The sequence below is a fragment of the Mus musculus genome, chromosome 12 (genome assembly GCF_000001635.26).
Source record: "Mus musculus strain C57BL/6J chromosome 12, GRCm38.p6 C57BL/6J".
NCBI classification, from domain to species: Eukaryota; Metazoa; Chordata; class Mammalia; order Rodentia; family Muridae; genus Mus; species Mus musculus.
The window spans coordinates 81,191,024-81,213,386 of record NC_000078.6 but is presented as its reverse complement, the minus strand read 5'-3'; the positions used below and the strand labels follow the sequence as shown (position 1 = coordinate 81,213,386).

The window sequence follows — 22,363 nt, the reverse complement described above, 5'->3', positions numbered from 1 at the left end:
CATGACATGAGGAGGTATACTATTGGCCATGGTCTCTGAGAACTCTCTGGGAGAGAAATGACTTCTGAAGTAACATTGCAATAAGGAATCTCAAGCTCTACGCTCTCCCTTACCATCTCATCCACTCCATCTTACCTTTCTTCCTAGTCTAAAACAAGGTCTCTTATGTAGGCTGCTTTGAGATAATGAAAACAGAAAATTGAAAATCTGTAAGAGAGGGTAAGTTGTTGTTTTAGGTTCAACTGTTCCCTGAACAAATAGGCCCTAGAAAAGAGCATGATGCTTATCAATGAGAGACCAGAGACAGCCAATGCACAGCTCATGGATATCTGCCTTTGCTTCACATCTGCAAGTGAAGACATTGCTTAGAGCTCAAGACACTACTCGCCTCTAATGAGAGAAGAAGACCCTCTCCTTGTTTTGTTTGTTTGTTTGTTTGTTTGTTCGTTGTAGAGCATGAATCTTAACATCCCAGCCAGAGGCTCGTTCTTAAAGGACTGACACTGGATTGATGCCACCAGAGAAAATAGAAAAGAAGCTTTCTTCATTTAATGGAAATTACCAGAAGCTACCACTTTGAAAATGTTGGGAAAAAAAGATATGGGAATGCAAAATCACTTGTTCATCTATAGGAGTGACCATTCTTCAGTGGTTTCATATCTAGCAACAGGGAGCTACAACAATAGATCTAAGAGAATGAGGTCAATAGAGACATTCTCAAAGCTCTCCTGCAGGGCTTCTCCTCAAACGATGACCAGTTATCATCGTCCCCTGAAACTGTCTGCAGAACTCAACAGTTTTGTGACAGCACTGGTTTGAACACATCTGACATTCAAGGAGCAAAGCAAGCTCAGCCTTCTTTTGCCCACTGAATGAGGGATTCCCACCAGCCCAACCACTGGAGATGCCAGAAGAAAGAGAATCTCATCCCATGGCCTCTCACACTGAACTCCAGCCTATCTTCCAGATCTCATTTTCCAGAATATTCCCAGAAATTGTCTCAGTGACTGATCTACCTCATTTCTATCACATCCCCTTTGTTCAGTGACTACACATCTCTATGATTTGCTGGAGACAAAAGATACCCAAGGCCCATGTAAGACAGTTTCACCAAAGGGAGGATGAAAGGAGCTCATTGGATGGTCCAAGCATCTGGAAGGAAGGCAGTGGCTCCAGACAGGAGGAGGTGACTACAAGTCCAACTATGCCTTCATTTTACTGTTAAAGTGCAATATTTTCTCCCTTGAATCTCTTAACAGACAGCAGGACAGGAAATATCCTAAGATAAACCTTGTGTTCTTCAGAAGACCTGGCTGGTGCAAATGCCTGTGGCTGCCCCCCATTTGAGGTTACCCTTTCACCAAGATGATTCCAGGAAAGTCTTAGGAAGCCTAGTCCTGGGGGTGGGAGGGAAGGTAAGGAGAAAGGATTTCAGAAAACTGTTTATGTGGTATGCCCCCCAGATCTTCCCAGAGACCAAGGTGCCAAGATGGAAGTTTTCAGTGAAGAATGTATGGCATTTCCAGCCACCTGACCTATGGTCTAGGCCCTAGACTCTAGGGCATTAATTTTCAGTTTCTTCAGTTCTTCCCTGATATTGGCATTAGACCATGAGGTGAAAGGTTATAAAACCCAATTGTCTAGATCCAGAGTCAAATGAAAATCCATTCTGATTTGCAGGATGCCCTACTGTTTTCAGAGTGAGAGACAGTACAGTGGAAATTGCTTTTCATTATCACCACTGTCTAGGAAAGGCTCAGGCATTCAGGCTGGCATCATCTCTGCATGGTCAAAATGACAATTGAATTTTTTAAAAAGGACTGCACTTGAAATAGGAGACTCTATTCTGAGAAACACAACAGCCTTTTCGGAGGTGATATTAAAAGTTCTGCATGATCTGCAGTAGAGGGGGAAAAAAAAGAATGAGAGAAAATGAGATTGCCCTGGCATGGAGCTAAACCTCAGCGTGTAAGTGTGAACTTCTCTTAGCAAGATGAGCGCTGCATTGTCAGGGCTACTGGGTCAGTGCCTGGCCATAGGAAGCCTCCTGTAGAAAGGCAAGAAGGCGCTATCCAATAGTGAGGCCTATTTCTTTCCACATCCAGAGGCACACCTTGTCAAGTGCCCCCCCTGCCCCCCAAAAAAAGATCATTGAGAGATCTTCTTTCCTGGTTGTCTCTAGAGTATCTGAGCAGGAATAAATAATTCTCACATGACCCTGAAGATCAATACATGGGAAATTAAGAAAAACACCCTGGCAGTCGTCAGTCACTCAAAGTTGACCTACTTGGATCTCACAGACGCATCCATACCTCCTTAGTTAAACCTCAGATTCATGAAGACAAGAAGCAGAGAATGTCTGGTTTGCCTGGGTACATTAATATGTTTGGATCTTCACTTGAGCCTAAGAGTCTGAAGTGCTCTTCCTGCTGATCCATAGAAGGAACAGAATGAACTACTACCTCCCTTGCTATCTTTGTCGATGTAATGAGAATACCCACTGGCCATTTAACTACCTTCACAGTCTAAATGGAAACAACTAAGAAAAATTGACTGTTGCTCACCTACTTACACACCATGTAGATTCTGAGTCCACACATATCTTCAGTGGCTATGAATGTGCAGTTGTCTACACATATGGAGGGTCTCAGGCATGTGTTGCATTCCTTGAGGTTACTAGAAAAAAAGTTTAGAGATATCCCCACATATATAAGCAGACTCTTCTTCCTTGTCAGTCTCTACCAGGAGTATGTAGCAAGATGTTGCCAGACCTGACAAGTGCCAAGGAGTGAGGGGTGTACAATTACACATACAATCAGGATGAAAATGTGCTGTGAAAAATCATGAGAATTTCTTTTTAACTGGTGGATTTTGAAGTCCAAGAGAGTTTAGCATAAGCAAAGCTCTTATTTCATGTAATGAGTCTCTCAATCATGGGAAGAACCTGTCAGGTTACCATAGAGACAAGAGAGTTTGGCACAAACAAAAATAAGCTAGAGATATCCTGTGTTGTGTGTGTTTTTTGATTGTTTCCTGTCCTTATACAAGTCTTGGTCTGACTGTCCCTCTGTTCTACAGTTCACCTACCATTTTGAACAAAAACACTACCAACTTTCAAGATAGTAAACAACAAGGCTTTATTAAGCATTACTAACTACAGGGACAAGAGGAGACAGGTGCAACAAAGTAGGAGGAGTCCATGTTTCTGAAGTCCAAGATATTACAAATCATTCAGGGACAACAGTCTGATGAAGGATGCATCTTTTTCCTTATATCATTCTTTTAGGGAAAAGTCAAAAGCCTGGCCATAATGGTATCTAAGATACCATTTGTGATTGTGAAAACCTTATGGGTGGTAGGAGGCAAAGCATGATCGATTGTAAGGCTAGAGCTGGGAATCATAGATGTGAACACTATTACACTCTTGCATATTGCTATCTGGAGTTTACATTCAAGCCCTATGCTTCACTTGTCATCAGCAAGCCAGCTACTCTGGCAGGATTGCTAGATGCACACCGTGTCTGTGATAACTAGTCCTCACTCCTTTTCAGACTGAGTCACGGTGATCACCCTAGCACCCTTTTTATCCACTTGGTCCTCCCATCCTCATGCCTCCATCCTTAGCACTCATGTGTTCAGGGAAGGTGTGGTGCTAACTTTCTTATAACTGCTCAGCAGCTGTTCCAGCTTCTCACGCCTCTTGCTGCTGCTGTTGCTGCTGCTGTTGCTGCGCATGTTCAAGCGCTGCACATGCTCAAATGCTGCTGTCTGCATGTGTTCTTGAGCTCTCACCTTCTAAACCCACTGCATTCCTTTTGCTGTCAGGAGCCACAAAGCCAGGGGACACTTTCAAATGGGTCCTTAATGTTCTTTACTTTTCTTTCTCCCTCTTCTCTGGTATCCACTTGCAAACAGCGCTCCTGTTATCTCCAGGTAAGAGCTGTCTGTCTTTCCCCTCTTTTCTATTCTTGCCAATGCTATTACTTGGTTTAAGATCAATATCCATTATTTTACTTAAGAGGAACTTCAGGGTCAAGATAACCTGACAGATTCTCCCAAGACTGTGAGACCCCTTACATAATTATGTAATTATGGGGAAGTAGATAACTCCTTGAGCATCATTCTCATCAGTGAATGTGGGGGAACGCATAGTTAGTCGTTAAAAGAAAACCTTCCAAGAGGACAGTAGATCATAGACTTCCATGCATCTCAGTTCATCTGCATCTTATTGTTGGGTGAGTTAGGATAAAAGTTAGGACCAGAATCTCCAACAGGATTGACATAGAATTCAAAACGAAAAGACTGACCCCAGACACCCGGGAAAAAACAACCAGTAACTACCTAGAACATGAAAGGTAGTTTGTTTAAAAATATACAGAGAGACTTTTATTGTTCCTAAAGACCTGCTAACTCATCACAGATGAGACCTAAATTGCTAGATTTAGATTCATTCATCATTTATCCTTAAAGTTACATATGCTCCAATTAGTAAAACTGTGAGGGAACAGGGTTCTGGATAAGAAAGACATGTAGAGACTTTATTTTAGAGAGAGAGATACTCATTCAGAATTTAGATCCTGTGTAGGACGTGGACATACTCTGAGAGTAGACTGGCATGAGTGGGAGCCCTTCACGAACAGCATCCAACCTCATGACCAAAAAAGAAGGCAGCCCTTTGTGTCTGGCAGCACTGTACTCAATTCAGATGGAATGGGCTCCACAAGACAGTTTCAAGATGTTTTAAAAGAACATCTTACATTTCATCTGTTCTTTGAACACACACACATGCACACACACACACACACACACACACACACACACACTGAGGCCATTTGAGAGAAGAAACATCTTACAGAGTGCACTGGTGTTCGAGGTTACCTACAGGACAACCCTTGGGTTTAGGAAGAAGCAATAGATGTAGAAGATCATTCGCCTCCTTGAAGTCATAAGCAAAAAGCGCACCTAGTGTTTTCCTTTTGTGAAAGTGATGCTATAACCTCTTTGTCTTCTTGTTTATTTTTATGCCAGGAGGATAAGGGCTAGCTCCAGCTCTATGCTCTGCACTCTGCCCCCAGGATGCTGTTCTTTCTTTCTCTGTGCTCATACTACCCCCACATGAATATGTTCAGGTTCCCTTGTTCCAGCTCTCTCCTTCACTCCCTAACACACATATCTGGATTTGGTTTAAGTTTCACTGCACCTTTAACATGCTTTCAAATGCCTGTAGAAATATAAAACACAGAGGGGATGCTCTCTACCTTTCAGCGGATAGACCTCTGAGGAGCCCTTCACTAGGCTTCATAGCTACCAGACAGCTCAGGTTTTGATTTCAACCTTCTTGGGAGAACAGAAACATGGTTAACAGTGCCTGGTGGTGAACGAGAGTAAATGCACTTGTCCTGGGCTGTCTCGTCAAGTTCAGGGGCCTTAAAGTGGGAGACTTAACCCCACCTCTGCTTCTTTGTGGGGATGTCTTCAGAGCACTCACAGTCCATCCTTGTCTAGCCTGGAAGGCTCTTTGTTCTTCCAGTATTTGTCCAATCTTCCATCTTATTTATATTCTCCCTCCCTCCCCACCTCTTTCCCTTTCTATTCCTAGAACTGAGAGTTTGTTTAGTCGGCCTGAATATCAAGATCACCTCTCCTTTGTTCTCCTCACTGGAAATTCTGAGGAGTGATTATCCTTTGTCTTTTATGTTTGGAACTTGAAGAAATTAACTTAACTTGAACTTAAAGTAATGACCATTATACAAAAATTAGAAAAAAGAGAGGATAACTTGCAAGTCAGAGTTTATAGAAAGGTGTGTGTGAGAGAGTCAGTTAACAGATATAAACAGTGCTTCTGTGGGGCTCTGGGTGACTTAATCATAGAGGATTGGCTGCTTGTCAAAGAGATTTTTGCAGGAGGCTAGATACAAAAAGTGGCTGTCACCACAGGGGTGGACAGGTCAGCAGGTAATCAATAATATGCCAGATGGATATAGTGCTAGATTGATAGCTAGACAAGGGGTTAGACAGGTACATTTATGTGTCACTGGAGAGCTCATTATATTGGTATAAACTTCTCGTGGCACATGTAAAGTATGACACGAGGGAACTGAGGAGGGAGGGGCAGAATGACACTGTCACTGCTGAGACAAGCGGTACGGTGTGATGCCAATGCCAGAGAGAAGAAGAAAAGGCTACCAATTCTTTAAGGAGTTTCTCTGCCTTCTCTAAGGGCTTCTCCCCGCAATGCTTTGCAGTTCCATTTCTAGGACTGCTGTCCTTGCAAATACCCCCATCAATTCAGACTTCCAGATTTGCCTTCAGAATAAACTCACCAGAGACCCATATTAAAGTATGTGAGGTGAGGCTGCTAGAAGATAACATCCAACTTGGAAGTATAAAAAGGAATGGAGAATAAGTGAAAGGTGAGTTACCCATGGTAAACAAGACATGTAGAGCCCCTCCTTAAGGCTTGGAGAACATTGTGGAAGAGGGGCAGGAAGAGTGCAAGAGCCAGAGGACAAGAAGAAGAACTAGAGAATGCCATCCCATGGACACTGTACAGCCATTCTCATCATGAACTCAATGAACTTTCCTCATCTACAATGAGCCTGCACAAGAATGACTCTTTCACCAATGGCAACCATGGAAGGGAAAGGAAGTCAAAACAACCCTCCCAACCTGCAACCCTAGTGACCACGATAGGTTCTGGGAACTAGGGGGTCATTGCTGTCAGTTGAGTAAACAATTAGGGAGCCCACAATTCTCCAGCATATAGTTCCAAACCCACCATTTTGCAGACGGCCCAGGTTAAACTCACAGGGTCTCAAAATCTAACTAAAATGTATGAATGTGGAATGGAAACTTGTTGAGAGAGTCTTGACAGAGGTGATAGGGAACGAGGGGAGGGGTCCATATCAATTACAATGCATTACACATGTGTCACAGCACAAGTCTAACAACAAAAAAAAGACCTAGATCTTCAACAAACACCAGCGCTAGGCTGGTGCAGCACCACGGACAGCTCCCAGACCTTGTCACAGATAGCCTTCCCATTGGTTGCAGAAAACAATAACTCCAACAACTGGCTCAGATACTGGAGCCTGCGCCACTGTCAACTGCCCTTCTCCAAGGAGAAAAATCTTCATATAAATAAGTCTCTCTATTTAGCAACACCCATCCGTGCTTCATAGTCTTCCCCTGAGTTGCTTTCACTGCAGCCACAAGAACCCAAGTTTCTCTGCCCCACACTTCACTAATTCCTAGGCCTCAGGAAAAAAAAAAAAAAAAGACTTCCTTGGCCTCCAACCCATTTTGTCCTTGGGATTATCCAAGGACTAGAGGACTCCTGTGGGAGGTTTACTGTGTGGAATGAAAGCAATTAAAGAGCTGAATAAAAGAACTAATTGCATGTGAGAATGTAGACTTGGATGGGGGAGATGTTTAAATGAGCTCTGAAAGAAACAGGCTGCCAAGAGCGATTTTCTAATCAAAGGGGAATAAAAAGATCCAATCTCTATTTCATTCTAATCCAGAAAACATGTCTTCATGGTGAAGTGGCTGTAGAATGGGCTCACCAGATGAAGTGGAAAGACTGTTTAGCTGTTCAGCATGAGAAGGGACTGTCAGTCCATGATGCAAGAGGCAGAGTGACTCACAGAAAGCTTATGAAGAACATAAAGGAAGAACTTTGTTTTATTCTTGTTCTTAATGAGTTATATTATTGTTATTCCAGAAGAAATGTCCCTGCCTTATATAGAAATCCTGGGGGATCTGTCATCGGAACACCATGCAGTTCCTTGGGATATTATTCTACTTTCTCACCATGAGGATGTCATTCCCGTATGAAGTGGAGCTATCGCTGCGAACATTCTCCTTTCTCTTTCATAGATGGAACAGTGACAGCTGTGTTAAACAAATGCTAACGGGAGCCAGTAGGCAGGGCCATTGGATGCATGTATCTCCCAGAACTCTTACATGGAGCAGTAGACAACCACAGCCAGCAATTCAAACGAATTAAAGATCAAGAGATTTGGCCCTCCTTCCCAGCTCTGCAACCAAACGTCTTGGGGACTTAACTTGGTATCATTCACTGGGAATTTTTTGGGTCAGATTCTCTACCCAGGGATAAAACAAAAAGATAAATGCTCATCGCAGGCCTACCAGGAGCCTGTTTATGGTCTGATCACAGAATATCCGGCACTTAGTAGAAAGAGATGTTAGAAATACACAGGCCAAAAGCTGGAGCGATTGCTCAGCGGCTAGGATATACCCAGTATTTGAGGGCTGCTTGTTTTGCACTCACTGCTTGTGTCTCTGAGCTATGACGTTCTGGGAGATGGAACATGTGCTAAAGCTAGTCTGCTGTTTCTTTTGTTGCAGAAGTGACAGACAGGAAGCTGACTGTGGAGGAAGAGGAAGCCAAGAGAATAGCAGAGATGGGAAAGCCAGTATTGGGTGAACACCCCAAACTAGAGGTCATCATTGAAGAGTCCTATGAGTTCAAGGTCAGACCATCAGTGAGGTCTAATGAAATGATAGCTAATTAAGGTGGGGGACAGGAGTAGAACTGGGTATTTCCTAACCACTGAGCCATCTCTCCATAAGGCCTTGTTCTGATTTCACTACTGAGAATGTGAAATGGAAACTGAACAAATCATGTGTTCACTCAAGTCTCCATTTCCCCATTTATAATATCCAACAAGTAGTGCTGGTTATTTGTACACTAGGAATACTATAGGGAAACATGATATAGAATATCAAATAAGTAGGGGAGGCAGCCTTTAGGTGTGGCACCATAACTGTCTAAGTGTATGTTTTAAAGATACCAAAACTCACTACTCCAGGGCAAGGCCTATTGACATCTTATTCTATAGTGATATTTAAAGTCAGGTGTGGTGGTTCACAGGCCCTTAATTCCAGGTACATGTGAGGCTGAAGCAGATGACCTCTGTAAATTCAAGGTCAGCCTGGTCCACATGGAGAATTCCACCACAACCAGAGATCCATAACAGAGAGACCCTGTCTCAGCGAGACCACAAAAATCCTCTAGAGTTACATTTCTCTGAGCACCTGCTGTCAGAATTCACAACCAAAGAAAAGGGAAGACACCATCCAAAGCCACCTCATGGAAAATGTTTAGAACTCGGACAATTTAGGGCATCTTTCATTCCTATGTAACACAGAGGCCTCATTGGTTCTGAGAACTCTAACTTTATCATGCCAAGTTTTTCTCTCCATGACAGAGTACAGTGGATAAGCTGATCAAGAAGACAAACCTGGCATTGGTTGTGGGGACCCATTCCTGGAGGGACCAGTTCATGGAAGCCATCACTGTTAGTGCAGGTAAGAGGGTCCTAAAAAGAGCCTTGCTAGGAGCACCGACAATGCCCAAGAAAGAAGATCAAGCCTAGCTTTGTGGCTTATCACTTCCAAGGAGAGTCTACAGTGGATCTTCCTGGCTCTGGTCCTACATGTTTACCTATCTCACTGAGCAGCTGAAAGAGATAGCCACATCTGTCTTCCAACCTTGATCCTTTTGTGTCAATTAGTGCAAGGATGCTCTCTGTCTTCAGTGTTCTTGGCCCTAAAGAGAACGACTGTTAAATAAGTACAGAGGAAACTCAAGTCCCCACCATTCTTTATCTTCTCCTTGGTTTGTCTTCCTTTTCTGTAAAATGAAAAATAATTCTGCCTTACAGGACTGGATGTCAAGAGTTAGCAAAATGTTTTGCCTTGACCCCCTTAACTAATCTCCACCCAGGATGGTTCCTTTGACATTTACAGGAGGACCCAGTCTAGCCCAGGCAGAAGCCCCAGATGCCTGGAAATGTGTTGGAATGAGGATGGACAGGGTCTCCCAGCTGCCCCTGCATTGTCTCTCAGCAACACTATAGTTCTCTGGAACTGACAAGCACTACTGGCCTTGTCTTTTTCCATGAGGTTTTGTTGTCATAGCAACCCACAGGGTCACATCCCTAAGGCCCCAGAGCCAGAGCAAACTCACAGCCAGGAAAAGAGGCTCGCTGCTGCTGCTGCCCTGCTTTCTCACCCATTCTGCTGTGTCCCTTCTGATGACCTGACTGTGCCCCTCAAGAGACAACAAAAGGAATGTAGGCCACATAGTCTACCCCCCCCCCTTCACAAAGGAGGGAACTGAAGCTCAGAAACTATAGGTAAAGTGCCCCAGGCTAAGATTTCTTTCATTCAAAATTAGAATTAGAATCCAAATTCCTGACTTCTGCTCCTTCCAAACTAAGGCAGATTTTTCTCCTGGGCCACTGGAGGGGCACATGCATCCACATCTCTTAGCAAGAATGAGCATAGACCATGGGGTATCAGAGGGATGGTACTAACTTTCTGGTCTACCTCCATGATCTAGGATGACAGCCATTCCCCTGGAGATGAATAACGACAGTATTATGATTGCTATTGCTGTAGACAGGTTAGAAAACACAGGAGGAATCCCACTGGCACCCAGTGAAGACTGAGCAACCACACAGCCAATTTTGTTTTCTTTGCCTAGATCAAATGCATCCAGTCCCGGCCTTCTTTGTCCCTCCTCTGTATCTCCTGTCCTGTTTTCCCACCCTGCCTCTTAATCCCATTCTCTATTCCTTTTCTTTATCCCATGGCTTGTTTGCCTTCTTCCGTGCTCACTCAGCACCCTGCATTTAAGCTGATCAGTGGCTGCATGACCAGTTTGTTTCCCATTTCCCAACTGTTTGTGTGGTGCCCACCCTGTTTCCCACCTGCTGTCCAGAGAGAGCTGGATCCCCATTCTGGCCTGGGATGCCTGGGATGTGGGTTGGACTTGACATTTTCATGGGTGGAGCTCTGACCTCCCTTCCCTTTCTCAGGCCTGTTTATCTTATCTCCAGGAGGGGATGAGGATGAAGACGAATCTGGAGAGGAGAGGCTGCCATCCTGCTTTGACTACGTCATGCACTTCCTGACGGTCTTCTGGAAGGTGCTCTTTGCCTGTGTGCCCCCCACAGAGTACTGCCACGGCTGGGCCTGCTTCGTGGTCTCCATCCTCATTATTGGCATGCTCACCGCCATCATCGGGGACCTGGCCTCTCACTTCGGCTGCACCATCGGGCTCAAGGATTCGGTCACAGCTGTTGTTTTTGTGGCATTCGGCACCTCTGTGCCAGGTGAGAGTGAGGAGTGCTTAAGTTTGCAGGGAGGATGTCCCCTCATTTAAATGACCCCTACACTCTGCCTAATCTCAGATCAGAAACAGCAGGCCCTGTGGGTCACAAACAATTCACATGGCCAATCCCTGCCCTGCTCATCCAAGCCTTACTAGACAGGGGAAACTGAGGCCTACCAAGTATATGGTACCTAACCAAGTGAGTGGCCCGATTTCTTAGCCTTCATGTTATATTAATAAGATACACGCAATGTAATTAAATAAATAGAATAACGCCCTTCCATTTGCCTTCGGCAGCCTATGAGAGTTTAAAGATTAGCCTGCTCACAGATGTCCCCATAAAGATACCTACAATCCTTGTTGGCCTCCCTTGCTCCTGTGGTCACCTTTGAAGTCAAAGCGTCTCCTATCAGAACTGGCATGAGAACCTTAGTGGGATTTGTCCTTTAGTGTGAGGAATTCCATGCTGTTTATCTTCTTCTAAGCATCCAAAGGCAAACCGCAGTAACTATTCATTAATTCGTTTAGTAGACTAATGTTGACTGAGCTCTCAAGATGCCTGGTACGGTGTTGTGCTGGTTGCAGATCTATTATGTGAGTCAAGGCAGACATGTTTCCTCCTCAGCCCTTAGCTAAAAAAAAAAATCTAGCAAAGGAGACTAGACCCAACTAATTAAAATCCATCTTAATAATTCCTATGAAGTAAAGGTGTCAAACAGGAAACCTTGAGTTAAGCTGAGTCAGGGCAGGTCCTATGGAAACCATGCCTGAATGACAAATACTAAGTAGCAGGTATTAGGCCAGGCTCCCTACTTAACTCAATCTGGGTTTCTACGGCATTTGAACTCTGACCTTTTGCTAGCTTCAAGTATTTGTACTAAATCTCACCAGGCAAAGGTCTCCAGGGTGAATCTGGGGCATCCGTCACCGTAACAAAGAAGGATACCCTTCCAGAGGTCAATTCTAAGTATTAAGTTCTTCAGTGTGGCTATGACAGAAATCCCAAGAGAAAAACTTAAAGACGGAAGAATCCATTTTATTCACAGTTTTGGGGTGTCAGCACAACATGTCATGGAAGGATACGATGGAGAAAAGCAATTCATATCTTGCTTGACAAGAAACAAAGAATGTGGTAAAAGGCCCAAGGCAAGCTATTATCCCCCAAGAAATGTTCCCCAGTGAGATACCTGCCCCAACTAGGTCCCTCTTGCCTTTCAGTGCCTCCTAATAATGTCACTGAATTATGACTTCATTAGTGAATGTGTCCATTCCTTGACTCATAGCCCTTAGGATCTAATAATCTCTGGAAACTTCATCACAGACACACCCACAGATACCATTCGACCAATCCCCATCTAACCAAGTTAATACTCTAAATGAATCATCACACTATACCCACAGCACATTTCAGGAAATCTTTCTTCTAAAATCCCAGCTCAGACTGGGGGGCTGAGAGAACTGCTTTATGAATTAGTGATGTCAGAAATCTGGCTATTATAGAAGTGAGTCTGCTGTTAAGAAATCAAATGGTGCCAGGAGCCTTGCAGGTGAGATGCCCTGTGCTCACTGCTCCCCAGGCCTTGACATGCCTCAGCCATCAGAGGGAAAGGGGCAGATGTGAGGGGGAAAGACATATGGGGAAAATAACCAGGGATAGATAAGAGCCAACCTGAAAAATTATAGTTAAGATAGACCAAGACACTTTCCCTGGGAGATCCAGGAAACTTGGCAACAGTGAGATATCAGGATATACTGCATAGGGGCATAGTTTAAGGTATTTCCAAGACCCAAAAATTGGTCCAGAAAGCACATGACGACACCGGGGCTTTCAGAAGAATATGCTATGGTTCATATCTCTGATTGCATGGCTCTTGATGAAACTCTTTGGCTGTGGGAGGATACTATGAAAAGGATTCTTCCACAGGAATTCTAGAGTCAAGTCTTTAGCTAACTTAAGGACCTTCTGTAGATGCCTTAGCCCTTATTTTCCTGAGCACATGGGCATCGTTCAGTCGCCGTCGAGGTTACGTGAGTGCATGACCCACATGACAGTGGCAACCTGCTTCCAGGGATGTGAAAGTTCCTTGGGTAGATGTTATGAATTATTTCTTTGCTAAAAACAGAGTCAGTGGGGAACGATATGCCTGATAGGTAAATATTGGGATGGGAATAGCTCGTAGAAAGCTTCAGATACCTACAGATGAGGACTAGGAAACCCTGACCCATATTGGATGCACTCAAGGCCACACAGCTCAAGAGTAGCAGAGCTGGAAGTGGTCCCTTTGCCCATGCTGCCAAGCTGCCTATAAAGGATGCTCATAAGGCCCCGCTCAGCCCATCCTCCCACAGCTCCCATTTGTCTCTGTCCTTTTCCAGATACATTTGCCAGCAAAGCCGCTGCCCTGCAGGACGTGTATGCAGATGCTTCCATTGGCAACGTCACAGGCAGTAATGCCGTCAATGTCTTCCTGGGTATTGGTTTGGCCTGGTCCGTGGCCGCCATCTACTGGGCCATGCAGGGACAGGAGTTCCATGTGTCCGCTGGCACTCTGGCCTTCTCGGTCACTCTTTTCACCATCTTTGCATTTGTCTGCCTCAGTGTGCTCTTGTATCGTCGGCGGCCCCATCTGGGCGGGGAGCTCGGAGGTCCTCGTGGCTGCAAGCTTGCCACGACATGGCTCTTTGTGAGCCTATGGCTCCTCTACATACTATTTGCCACGCTGGAGGCCTACTGCTACATCAAGGGGTTCTGAACCGCCGGAACAAGACCGCCACAGGGCAGACCTGGGACTTCTCCTGAGAGAAGGACGCATCCTCACCAACCTTCCCAGGTTACTCATCCCTGGAGCAGACACATCGGGACCCGAGCCCCAGGAACTTCACCTGACCTTGGCCCTGGCACTGCACAGAAAGGGCAAAACTTAACCAATCCAATAAACTGGAGAAGGCATCCACTGTCCAAAGTATTTAATTAAAAACAAACCAACAACAGCAAAAAATCCACCTCTCCCCATCCTGCCACTCACAGCCCTGAGCGTCCCCTTCTATCCCACCACCCAACTATTCCTTTGACTCTAGTTCCCCACAAGGGGCAGGATCTGCCCTGTCTCCAGCAAGATGCATCAAGACTCCCTCACTCAGCTGTCAGGGTATGAGAAGGAGCCATCTGGACAATGGCTGCCTTGGGATGCTCTCTTCACCTGGTCGTCATTGTAGTCATTTTCATTCTCCTACCAGGTTATTGTCTTGTCTTCTCTTCCTGAAGTTAGTGACAAAGGACCCTGAAGGAATTCCAAATCTGAGTGACAGACACCCTCCCACTCTCATCAGGCCGCTGCCATCTCTTGGCTCCAACTCAGGGCATAGGAGGAGCTTCATTCTTCGTGCATTGACATCAAAGCCAAACCACAGAGGAATCACCTTCTTCTCAGTGGAAGCCATTCTACGTCTCTGTGCTGCACCTGTGTGTGTGTGTGCCCTCCCACAAAGAGACTTCAGAGCAGAGATAAGAGTGTTCCAGGCTGACCAAGGGCACCCGGGGACACACGGGGAACACCTCTCCAATGTTTCTGAGTTTGTGTCTGAGGTGGGGGAGAAGAGGGTCTTCAACTGGGGAGGTCTCTAAGGGAGTGTGTCTCTAAGGGTCTCTTAAAGTGTCAGTGATTGGGGGCATGGCAGCGTCACCACCCCTCCCTGGCTGATGTGCCATACTCCGAGGGCTGAAGAGGTGGCTTGAAATGAATTTGGAGGCTTGTAAGAGAACAGGGGCTTCCTTCCCCCTCTCCTGGCCTTCAGGCCACTTTTGAAAGCATGTTCATTGGATGGGGACCGGAATCCTTCATTTCCCCCATGTTCCTGCTTGTTTTTAAACCGCATAAAGCTCCCTCTTCCCAGACTGTGGGGCATTTCTTATGCCCTGCCCCCAAGGGATCCAAGTCACCACATTGCCAAAGAATCCAGGCTTCTAGAAAACAAGAACTGACACGCTGACACCCCACCTCCCAGACCTTTCCCCTGTGTGTTTTGAAAAGACCTGGCTTTAAATCACACACACACACACACACACACACACACACACACACACACACACTACAAAACTGCCCACGGGTCTTGAGGCTTTCTGCATTGACATAAATACATTTTCTAAGAGAGAAAGACAAAATTAAAACGACACCTGTTTAATTTTAAACAGATTTTTTAAAAAGAAAATAAAAAATAAAACAATGCTCGTGTCCTAAGCTGTGTTGACAGTTGCCGGTGGAAATGTTGGGTTGGTTCAAAAAAAAATAATAAAAATAAAATAAAAGGTCTACTTATATGTCTCTACACACAGCCTGCTTTCCCCCTGTGTTTCTTCAATGAGTGGTCCAGGGGCCACCTTGGGTATCTGCTGAGGCAGATGCAATTGAACTGAAGGTATTGTCTCCTATCACACACAAGGACTAATATGCTAGACATAGTATTTTTTTTAAACAAAAAAAGTTCATGGAAATGATATCTGTCACAGCCAGACTTCAGGAAGCAGGAGGACGTAGGTCATGTGGGTTGTGTAGATAGCAGCAAGGAAACGTTTTGTACAAGAAGGGAAGGGCAGGGAAAGACTGACTAGAAAGACATACTTAGCCAGGGCTCCTTACACAGAGACTCAGAGTCATGTCTGTTTGCTCAGGACTCACTCAAAACTCCTACTGTGTGCACCTCCCATGTGTTCAGTTACATTCTGGTGACACAATGAAGACTTAGTCCTTGACCATAAGAAGGTCACAGTGGAGAAGATGAAGTAAAATTTCTTTTAACACAGTGTTTTGGGTTCTAGGAAATAGGAACCAATGAAAATGGTTCTCGAAACAGAGAGGGGCGTGCACTGGGATGCCTGGTGGGGGAGGGGTTTGTGGAACTCAGATCGGGGGACCTGAGGAACCAAGACTACCTTCCCTGTCTGCCATTCATGTGTTCTCTCCAGTTCTTGCCTCTCTGTGTGTGTAGCCCTTCCCCTCCTCTGGTCTGCTCATCCCATCGTCCAGCTCAGTTGACAGCCCTAATATGATTTCATGGCCTCACAACCCCACTCCACAGAACTAACTGGAGCTTTCTGTTGGAGATCTGGGAGCAAATTTGCAACTGAGAGAATGCAATTAATTGCTAGTACCCAGAGCAGTATTTCTAGAAGGCAGAGACCTTTGTAGAAGGCGGTGTTGGTGAGTGTGTGCAAGCATGCATGTGTGCGTGTGTGCATGTGTGTGTGTGTCTGTGTGTGTGTCTGTGTGTCTCTGTGTGTGCTTGTGTGTGTCTGTATGTGTGTGTGTGTCCATGTACACACAGGCACACATGTGAAGAGGTGGGGGAAGCGCATGTGGCTGGGTAGCTATGGACTGAATCCATTCCAGGCCCAAACAAGACAGAGAACATAAGACAGAGAACACAAGGATGTAGAAATTACACTGCAGATCAGTGACCCTTCCTAAGCTGAGCAGGACGAGAAGCTTCTAGAGCTTGTGATCAGGTGCAAATGAAAACGGCCCTGGGCCACGGGTGCTCAGAAGCATGGCATGGACAGAGGGCCACAGAACACAGCCGTCAAATTACTGACTTGGCCTAGAAGAATGGAGAAGGACCTCACAGAGAATGAGACCTTGAGACAAAAATAAATGGCAATTTATTTTGGTGAGAGGACTCAGCATCTAGAAGACAGACAAAAAGAAGCAGCGTGCCCAAAGGCAGAGGATCAGATGGGACCACCAGTAGAGTTCAAGAAGGGGGAAAGGCAGGCGGATGCTAGCTATGGCCTGCTTGTGTATCTAAGAAAGGTTTAGGTCAGGGAGGTCTTGTGTTGAAGGCAAAAGAAAAGGAATGGAAAGAAAGTCCCACCACTGCAAAAATGAATAAATAAATACCACTTCGCTTTCTGCATTGCAGAGCTCTGTCCTTGCCTAGGTTTAAATTTCTGGCCAAACTGGGGCTAAGAAAAGAAGATTTGAGAACGCAAGTCCTGCAAGGAGGTGATAACTAGGCAACAATAGGTAGGTAGGTAGGTAGGTAGGTAGGTAGGTAGGTAGGTAGGTAGGTAGGAGAAAGAGATGGACAGGGAGAGGGAGGGAGAGAGGAAGATCTGGGCTAAAAGATCTATTCCATTGTTCCATGTTATTGCTAATTAAGAATGAAGATAAAAGTGTTTTTAAGCTGATTCCATGGGAGAGACTAAAACATGAATGCCTTCTGTGCACATCTCTCCTTTGCTTTGAGTCATTTCTAGATCAACCAGGCTTGGTACTTTATTGAGAATGAAGTAGATGAACCCTAATCAATGTGGAGGAGGGGTGAGGATGGTGTCCAGAGAGAGGAAGGACCTTAGTCTGAGTCTCGACACCAACAACTAGGTCCCTGGATTGAGTGACACACCTCTAGGCTCACAGCCTCTGAAAACTTCTAAAGCCAATTACTTCCAGCATTAATGTTGAGATTCCAGAGCATGTGCACAAGGGGGTGGGATGCACAGGGTGATATATGCAAACCACCTGACAGCCATAACCAACAATGAATCGGTATGAAGGTGACATTGCCAGCCAGAGTGCACAAACTGAGCCACAACCTTCCCCATCTCTTTATCTCATTTATTTTCAGGACATAATAGCTACCATAATAAATCAACCCCAAGACTTCAATAGTTTAAGAGAACATGAAGTGCACTCCTCATTTATGTAATGATCTAAGGATTCTTGGTCAGCAAGTGGCTTCCTTCCACATGATGATTCAGGGACTTGGTGTCTTTCATTTTATAACTTCTACTTTCTGCATGTCTTCTCCATTCATCTCAGGTAAAAAGTAAATTGGAGGTGATACACACACACACACACACACACACACACACACACACACACACACACCTAACTGCCTTAGCTTCTAAGTCATATCACATTTGCCCACATCCAATTAGTAAAAGCTAGTCACTTTTACTCTTTCAAATGCAAAGACACTGTGACATATAGTCCTTAGTTGGGCAGTCACTCTCTTGTAACCTCTCTAAACTGCAAAGGATCTTTGGTTGTAAATGATTGCCTTGCCACAATGCCTTCGCGATTAAGGAGAGATATTTTAATATTAATACCCAAGAACAATCTGACCTACGTCTGTACAGTTTTCAGAGCCTTTAATATACATCATTTGTGATAAGAGCTAGAAGAGGTAGATACTATTCTTTTCTGTCAAGGGTGTTACAAGTGGTTATATGATTACCCTGGAGCTCACAGACAGTACGGCTCAGGCAGAAACACAGGTCTGATTCCAAATTTTGCTCAGCATGCCTGTCCTAGAATATCATGACCTCTTGTAGCAAACACCAGAACAAAGGATGGTAAGAGACTAGAATCTTAGGAGGCTGAATGTAGCCAGTGAAAGAAGCCCACAGAGAGGCAGCCAGTTACCAATTGGGAGCACAAGAGAAACCAGCCAGCAGTTAGTTCTCCGGGCTGTCCACAATGTCTTCTCACCTACCTCGTCCTCATGCTTCCTGAATGAAGAGCTGGATGGGGTGGCGTACCTGCAAGGCTCCGGGGCAGACCTGGAAATTTTCACTTTGATGAAATGATTTGTATTGATAATTAAAGATGGAGAAAGGATTCCCAAGACATCCATTAGAACAATGGTCTTCAAAAGGATTCCTGGAAAACTACCCTGGCAAATATGCCACATGACAGTCAGAGGAGCGTGTCTTAGTCTGTTCAGTGCTGCTATAATAAAATTTGTGGGTCTGAATATTTTATATGGAAGTATTTAGCTCATGTTTCTATTGGTTGAAGACCGTGGTGCTGGTACCTACTTTTAGCTTCTACGGAGGGATTTATCATGAGTCACAACATGGCTGAGAAACAGATGGGCACGTGCCAAGTATAAGAAAGAAGCAACAGAGGAAACAAAAGAACTGACTCACATTGTAACAACCCATTCCCCCCAAAACTACCACAGGGACCACACTGATAGAGTCATGATAGAGCACCCACAGTTCAATTACTTCTTGAAGGGCCGATAAACACTCACTCAACTCTGTTATGTTAAGAATGAAGCCTCATTTATGTGCTACAGTGTAGCTCAGTGGTAGAGCACTTCTCTAACATGTGTGACTGCCTGAGTTCAAGGCTCACCAGAAAAAAAAAAAAAGCATTTTGGAAGACAGGTCATATACAAGATCCAAACCATTAAAGAGAGACTCAGACTGACCTTATAAAAAGTGAATTTAGCATTTTCTAATAAACATAGAGCTTCTTTCTTTTATTATTACACATTTATTTAAGCACAATATATATATTATGTATGTAGCATATAATGTGTTGCATATATTGATGTGTGAATATACTGAAATTATTTTAATCAAGCTAACTCATATATACACACATGATATATATGTATATGTGTATGTATATGCCACATTTATATGTATAGGTGTATCACCTCATATAATCACCCTTTGGTAGAGTAAAAATGTTTCATGTCTGCTCACAGGAAATTTGAAGCTTATGTTCCACACACTATTAATGGTGGCCACCATGCTGTGTCTTAGCAACGTAGAACCTTTGCATCTCATAACTGTCCATTTGGACCCTTTAACCAGCATCTCCCTGTCCCCCTGAACCCCACCATTGATAGAACCCTTATAATTTTCTGTCCCATGAATCTGACTTTTTAGGGACATTCCATATATAAATGAGATCATGCACCATTTGTCTTTCGGTGCCTGGCTTATTTCACTTAGCCTAATTTCTTTTAGGTTCCTCCACATTGTACACAACAAGGTTTCCTATTTTTTAAGGCTGAGTAATTGTTTCAGCTTTGATTCTGTCTGTGATAAAATACTCTAAAAATGAATTTAGGGGAGAAAGGTGTTTAATTCAGTTTATAACTTCAGATTACAGCCCATCATTGTGTAGAAGTCAGGGCAGGAACTTCAAATATCTAGTTCTTATTACATCCAAAGTCAAGAGCAGAGAGAAAAATTCATAATGCCCGCTCGCTCACTCACTCACTCGCTTGCTTGTGCTCAGCCTGATTTCCCCATTTTTGTACAGTTTAGGAGCCCTGCCTGAGAAATGGTGCTGCCTACAGTGGGCTGGGTCTTCTCACATCAATTAACATAACTAGGGACGTTTGGCTACTCTTTTCCAAGGGAATTCTAGGTTGTGTCAAGTTGACAATTAAAGCTAACCACCACAGTAATAGTCCACTAGTTAATTTGTTTTTGTTTTTTTTAAAATTCAACAACATGTGTAGCTTGTAGTTTTGCTACCCCGCTTTAAGCCCGAGTGGACCATGCTACCAGCCCCTGCCCAGAGAATATTGGATCCTTAGTTGTTGAATTTCAACTTGCCTTCTTGGCTCAGTTACTGGGTGCTTCTAAGCTACCACGGAGAGTGTGCCCTTCCTAATACTCTTAGCTTAACACTCTAAATTTTCCCTCAACTTTAGTTGCTCAACATTTGTCCCAGCTCAACACTCTAATCTCCCACCTGCCTATGGTGCCTATGGTTGTTCCGCCCAAGATCTCATATGGCTAGTCCTTTTTTCCCCTCTGAAGCATGGTGAAATCTTGCTTCCACTCCTGCATCTCTCAGTCTCTCCCTGCAGGCCTGGAAATCCTGCCTCTTTCTTTCCTCCCAACAATTGGACCCTGGCATCTTTACAGATAGATCAAGAACCAATTGGAGAACAGGACCTTAGCATCAGCACCACCCTTTACAAACATGCACTTAGGCTGTTTCTATCCTTTGGATATTGTGACGTATCTTACAATGGATATAGGTACAAGGTGTCTCTTTGGATTCAGATGCCTTTTCACTGCTATGTGCTCAGAAAAAGGATGCTGTTCTTCCTGAAACTTTTTGGTAAGGGCTTGATCCAATGTCAACTAGTTTGGTACCTCAGAATGTTTATATTCTGGCTTTTGATCTTAGTTCTTTCTTCTGGGTCATGAGTTCATTCTAACTTCTACCTCATTGGGAGCTGTTTGTCTCTCTGCCATCTCTTCTACAACTGCTTGACAGTAGACTTGCTTTTATACTTCATGGTAGCTATTTATTCTTTCATTATGTACTATGAAAAAAAGTACAACCTCCAATTCTCCTGCCATTTCATGCTTTGATATATGGACAAGCATCATCATGGCTCATATGGTCCATCAAATTACTGAGAACACAGACCATTATGGATGTTGTCTGGCATGCCTTTATGTGGGATGCTAATATTCACACTATGGGCCTCATTTCTCCTGTTCCCCAAATTTCCTCAAAATTTAGTCCGTTTTCTATTTCTGTTACTAAATGCCATTGGCCGGATATTTTATAAATAAAAAAGAATGTCTCACACTAATGAGACTAGGAAGTCCAAGGGTAAAGGACCCTAACTGATGGGAGCCTTCTTACTGGTGGGAACATATGCAGAGTACTAAGGTGACACAGGGCATCACACAGGAAACAGTAAAAACCTATTCTCTTCTATCCTTCTGCTTCTGATAAGGCTGCTAACACACTTACAGATGCTTCTACTGCTAACATCGAATCCCAAGCAATTCCAAGAGGCTCCACTCCAGATAGCATGGATAACATAACTCTGAGGATTGTGCTTCAACATGTGTTTTGGAAGAGACAAACACCTAGACCATAGAGTTTTGCCACTTACCAAGCCATTAATATTAGTTAATAATTAGATCCATAATTCAAGCCATGTAGGTATCAGAAGACATATAGTTGTCTAAAGGTCTGTCCACTGAGAAAATTTCCATCCATCACCTTCTTTGAGAGTGTGTCTTGAGTTATTTTGACAGGTTGAAACATCATGACCAAAAGCAAGTTCCAAAGGAAAGTGTTTCTTTGGCTTATGCTTCTGAGTTATAATCCATCAAGGAAAGATGATTGGCCAGAAACTCAAGCAGGACAGAAAAGGCAGGAGCTGATGCAGAGGCCATGGAGAGATGCTGCTTACTAGCTTGCTCCTCATGGCTTGCTCAGCCCACTCTCTTATAGAACCTAGGACCACCAGCCCAAGGATGGCACCATCCACAATAGGCTGGGCCCTCCTCCATGAATCACTAATTAAGAAAATACCCTATAACTGGGTCTTATGGGGGCTTTTTTTTCTCTCTCTCAATTGAGATTCCCTCCTTTCAGATGACTCTAGCTTGTGTCAAATTAACATAAAACTAGCCAGGACAGAGGGTCATTCCTGAGCAGTGCT

The 22,363-nt window shown here is 44.2% G+C and overlaps 1 protein-coding gene across 8 annotated transcripts in view; it reads left to right on the top strand.

Annotated features, from left to right (window-relative positions):
- Positions 1 to 15,472, top strand: part of Slc8a3 (solute carrier family 8 (sodium/calcium exchanger), member 3) — a 135,818-nt gene extending 120,346 nt beyond the window's left edge. For 3 of the 8 annotated variants that reach the window (XM_006515412.4, XM_006515413.4, XM_006515414.3), the window contains 5 exons: positions 3,916 to 3,933; positions 8,371 to 8,495; positions 9,234 to 9,333; positions 10,869 to 11,144; positions 13,520 to 15,470. In XM_006515412.4, coding sequence (XP_006515475.1) covers positions 3,916 to 3,933; positions 8,371 to 8,495; positions 9,234 to 9,333; positions 10,869 to 11,144; positions 13,520 to 13,896 — 896 coding nt within the window. In that variant the 3' untranslated portion in view covers positions 13,897 to 15,470. Of the gene's footprint in view, positions 1 to 3,915; positions 3,934 to 8,370; positions 8,496 to 9,233; positions 9,334 to 10,868; positions 11,145 to 13,519 lie in introns of all 8 variants that reach the window. The other 5 variants (NM_080440.3, XM_006515411.4, NM_001167920.1 and 2 more) reach the window with 5 other exon arrangements.
- The last annotated feature ends 6,891 nt before the right edge of the window (positions 15,473 to 22,363 follow it).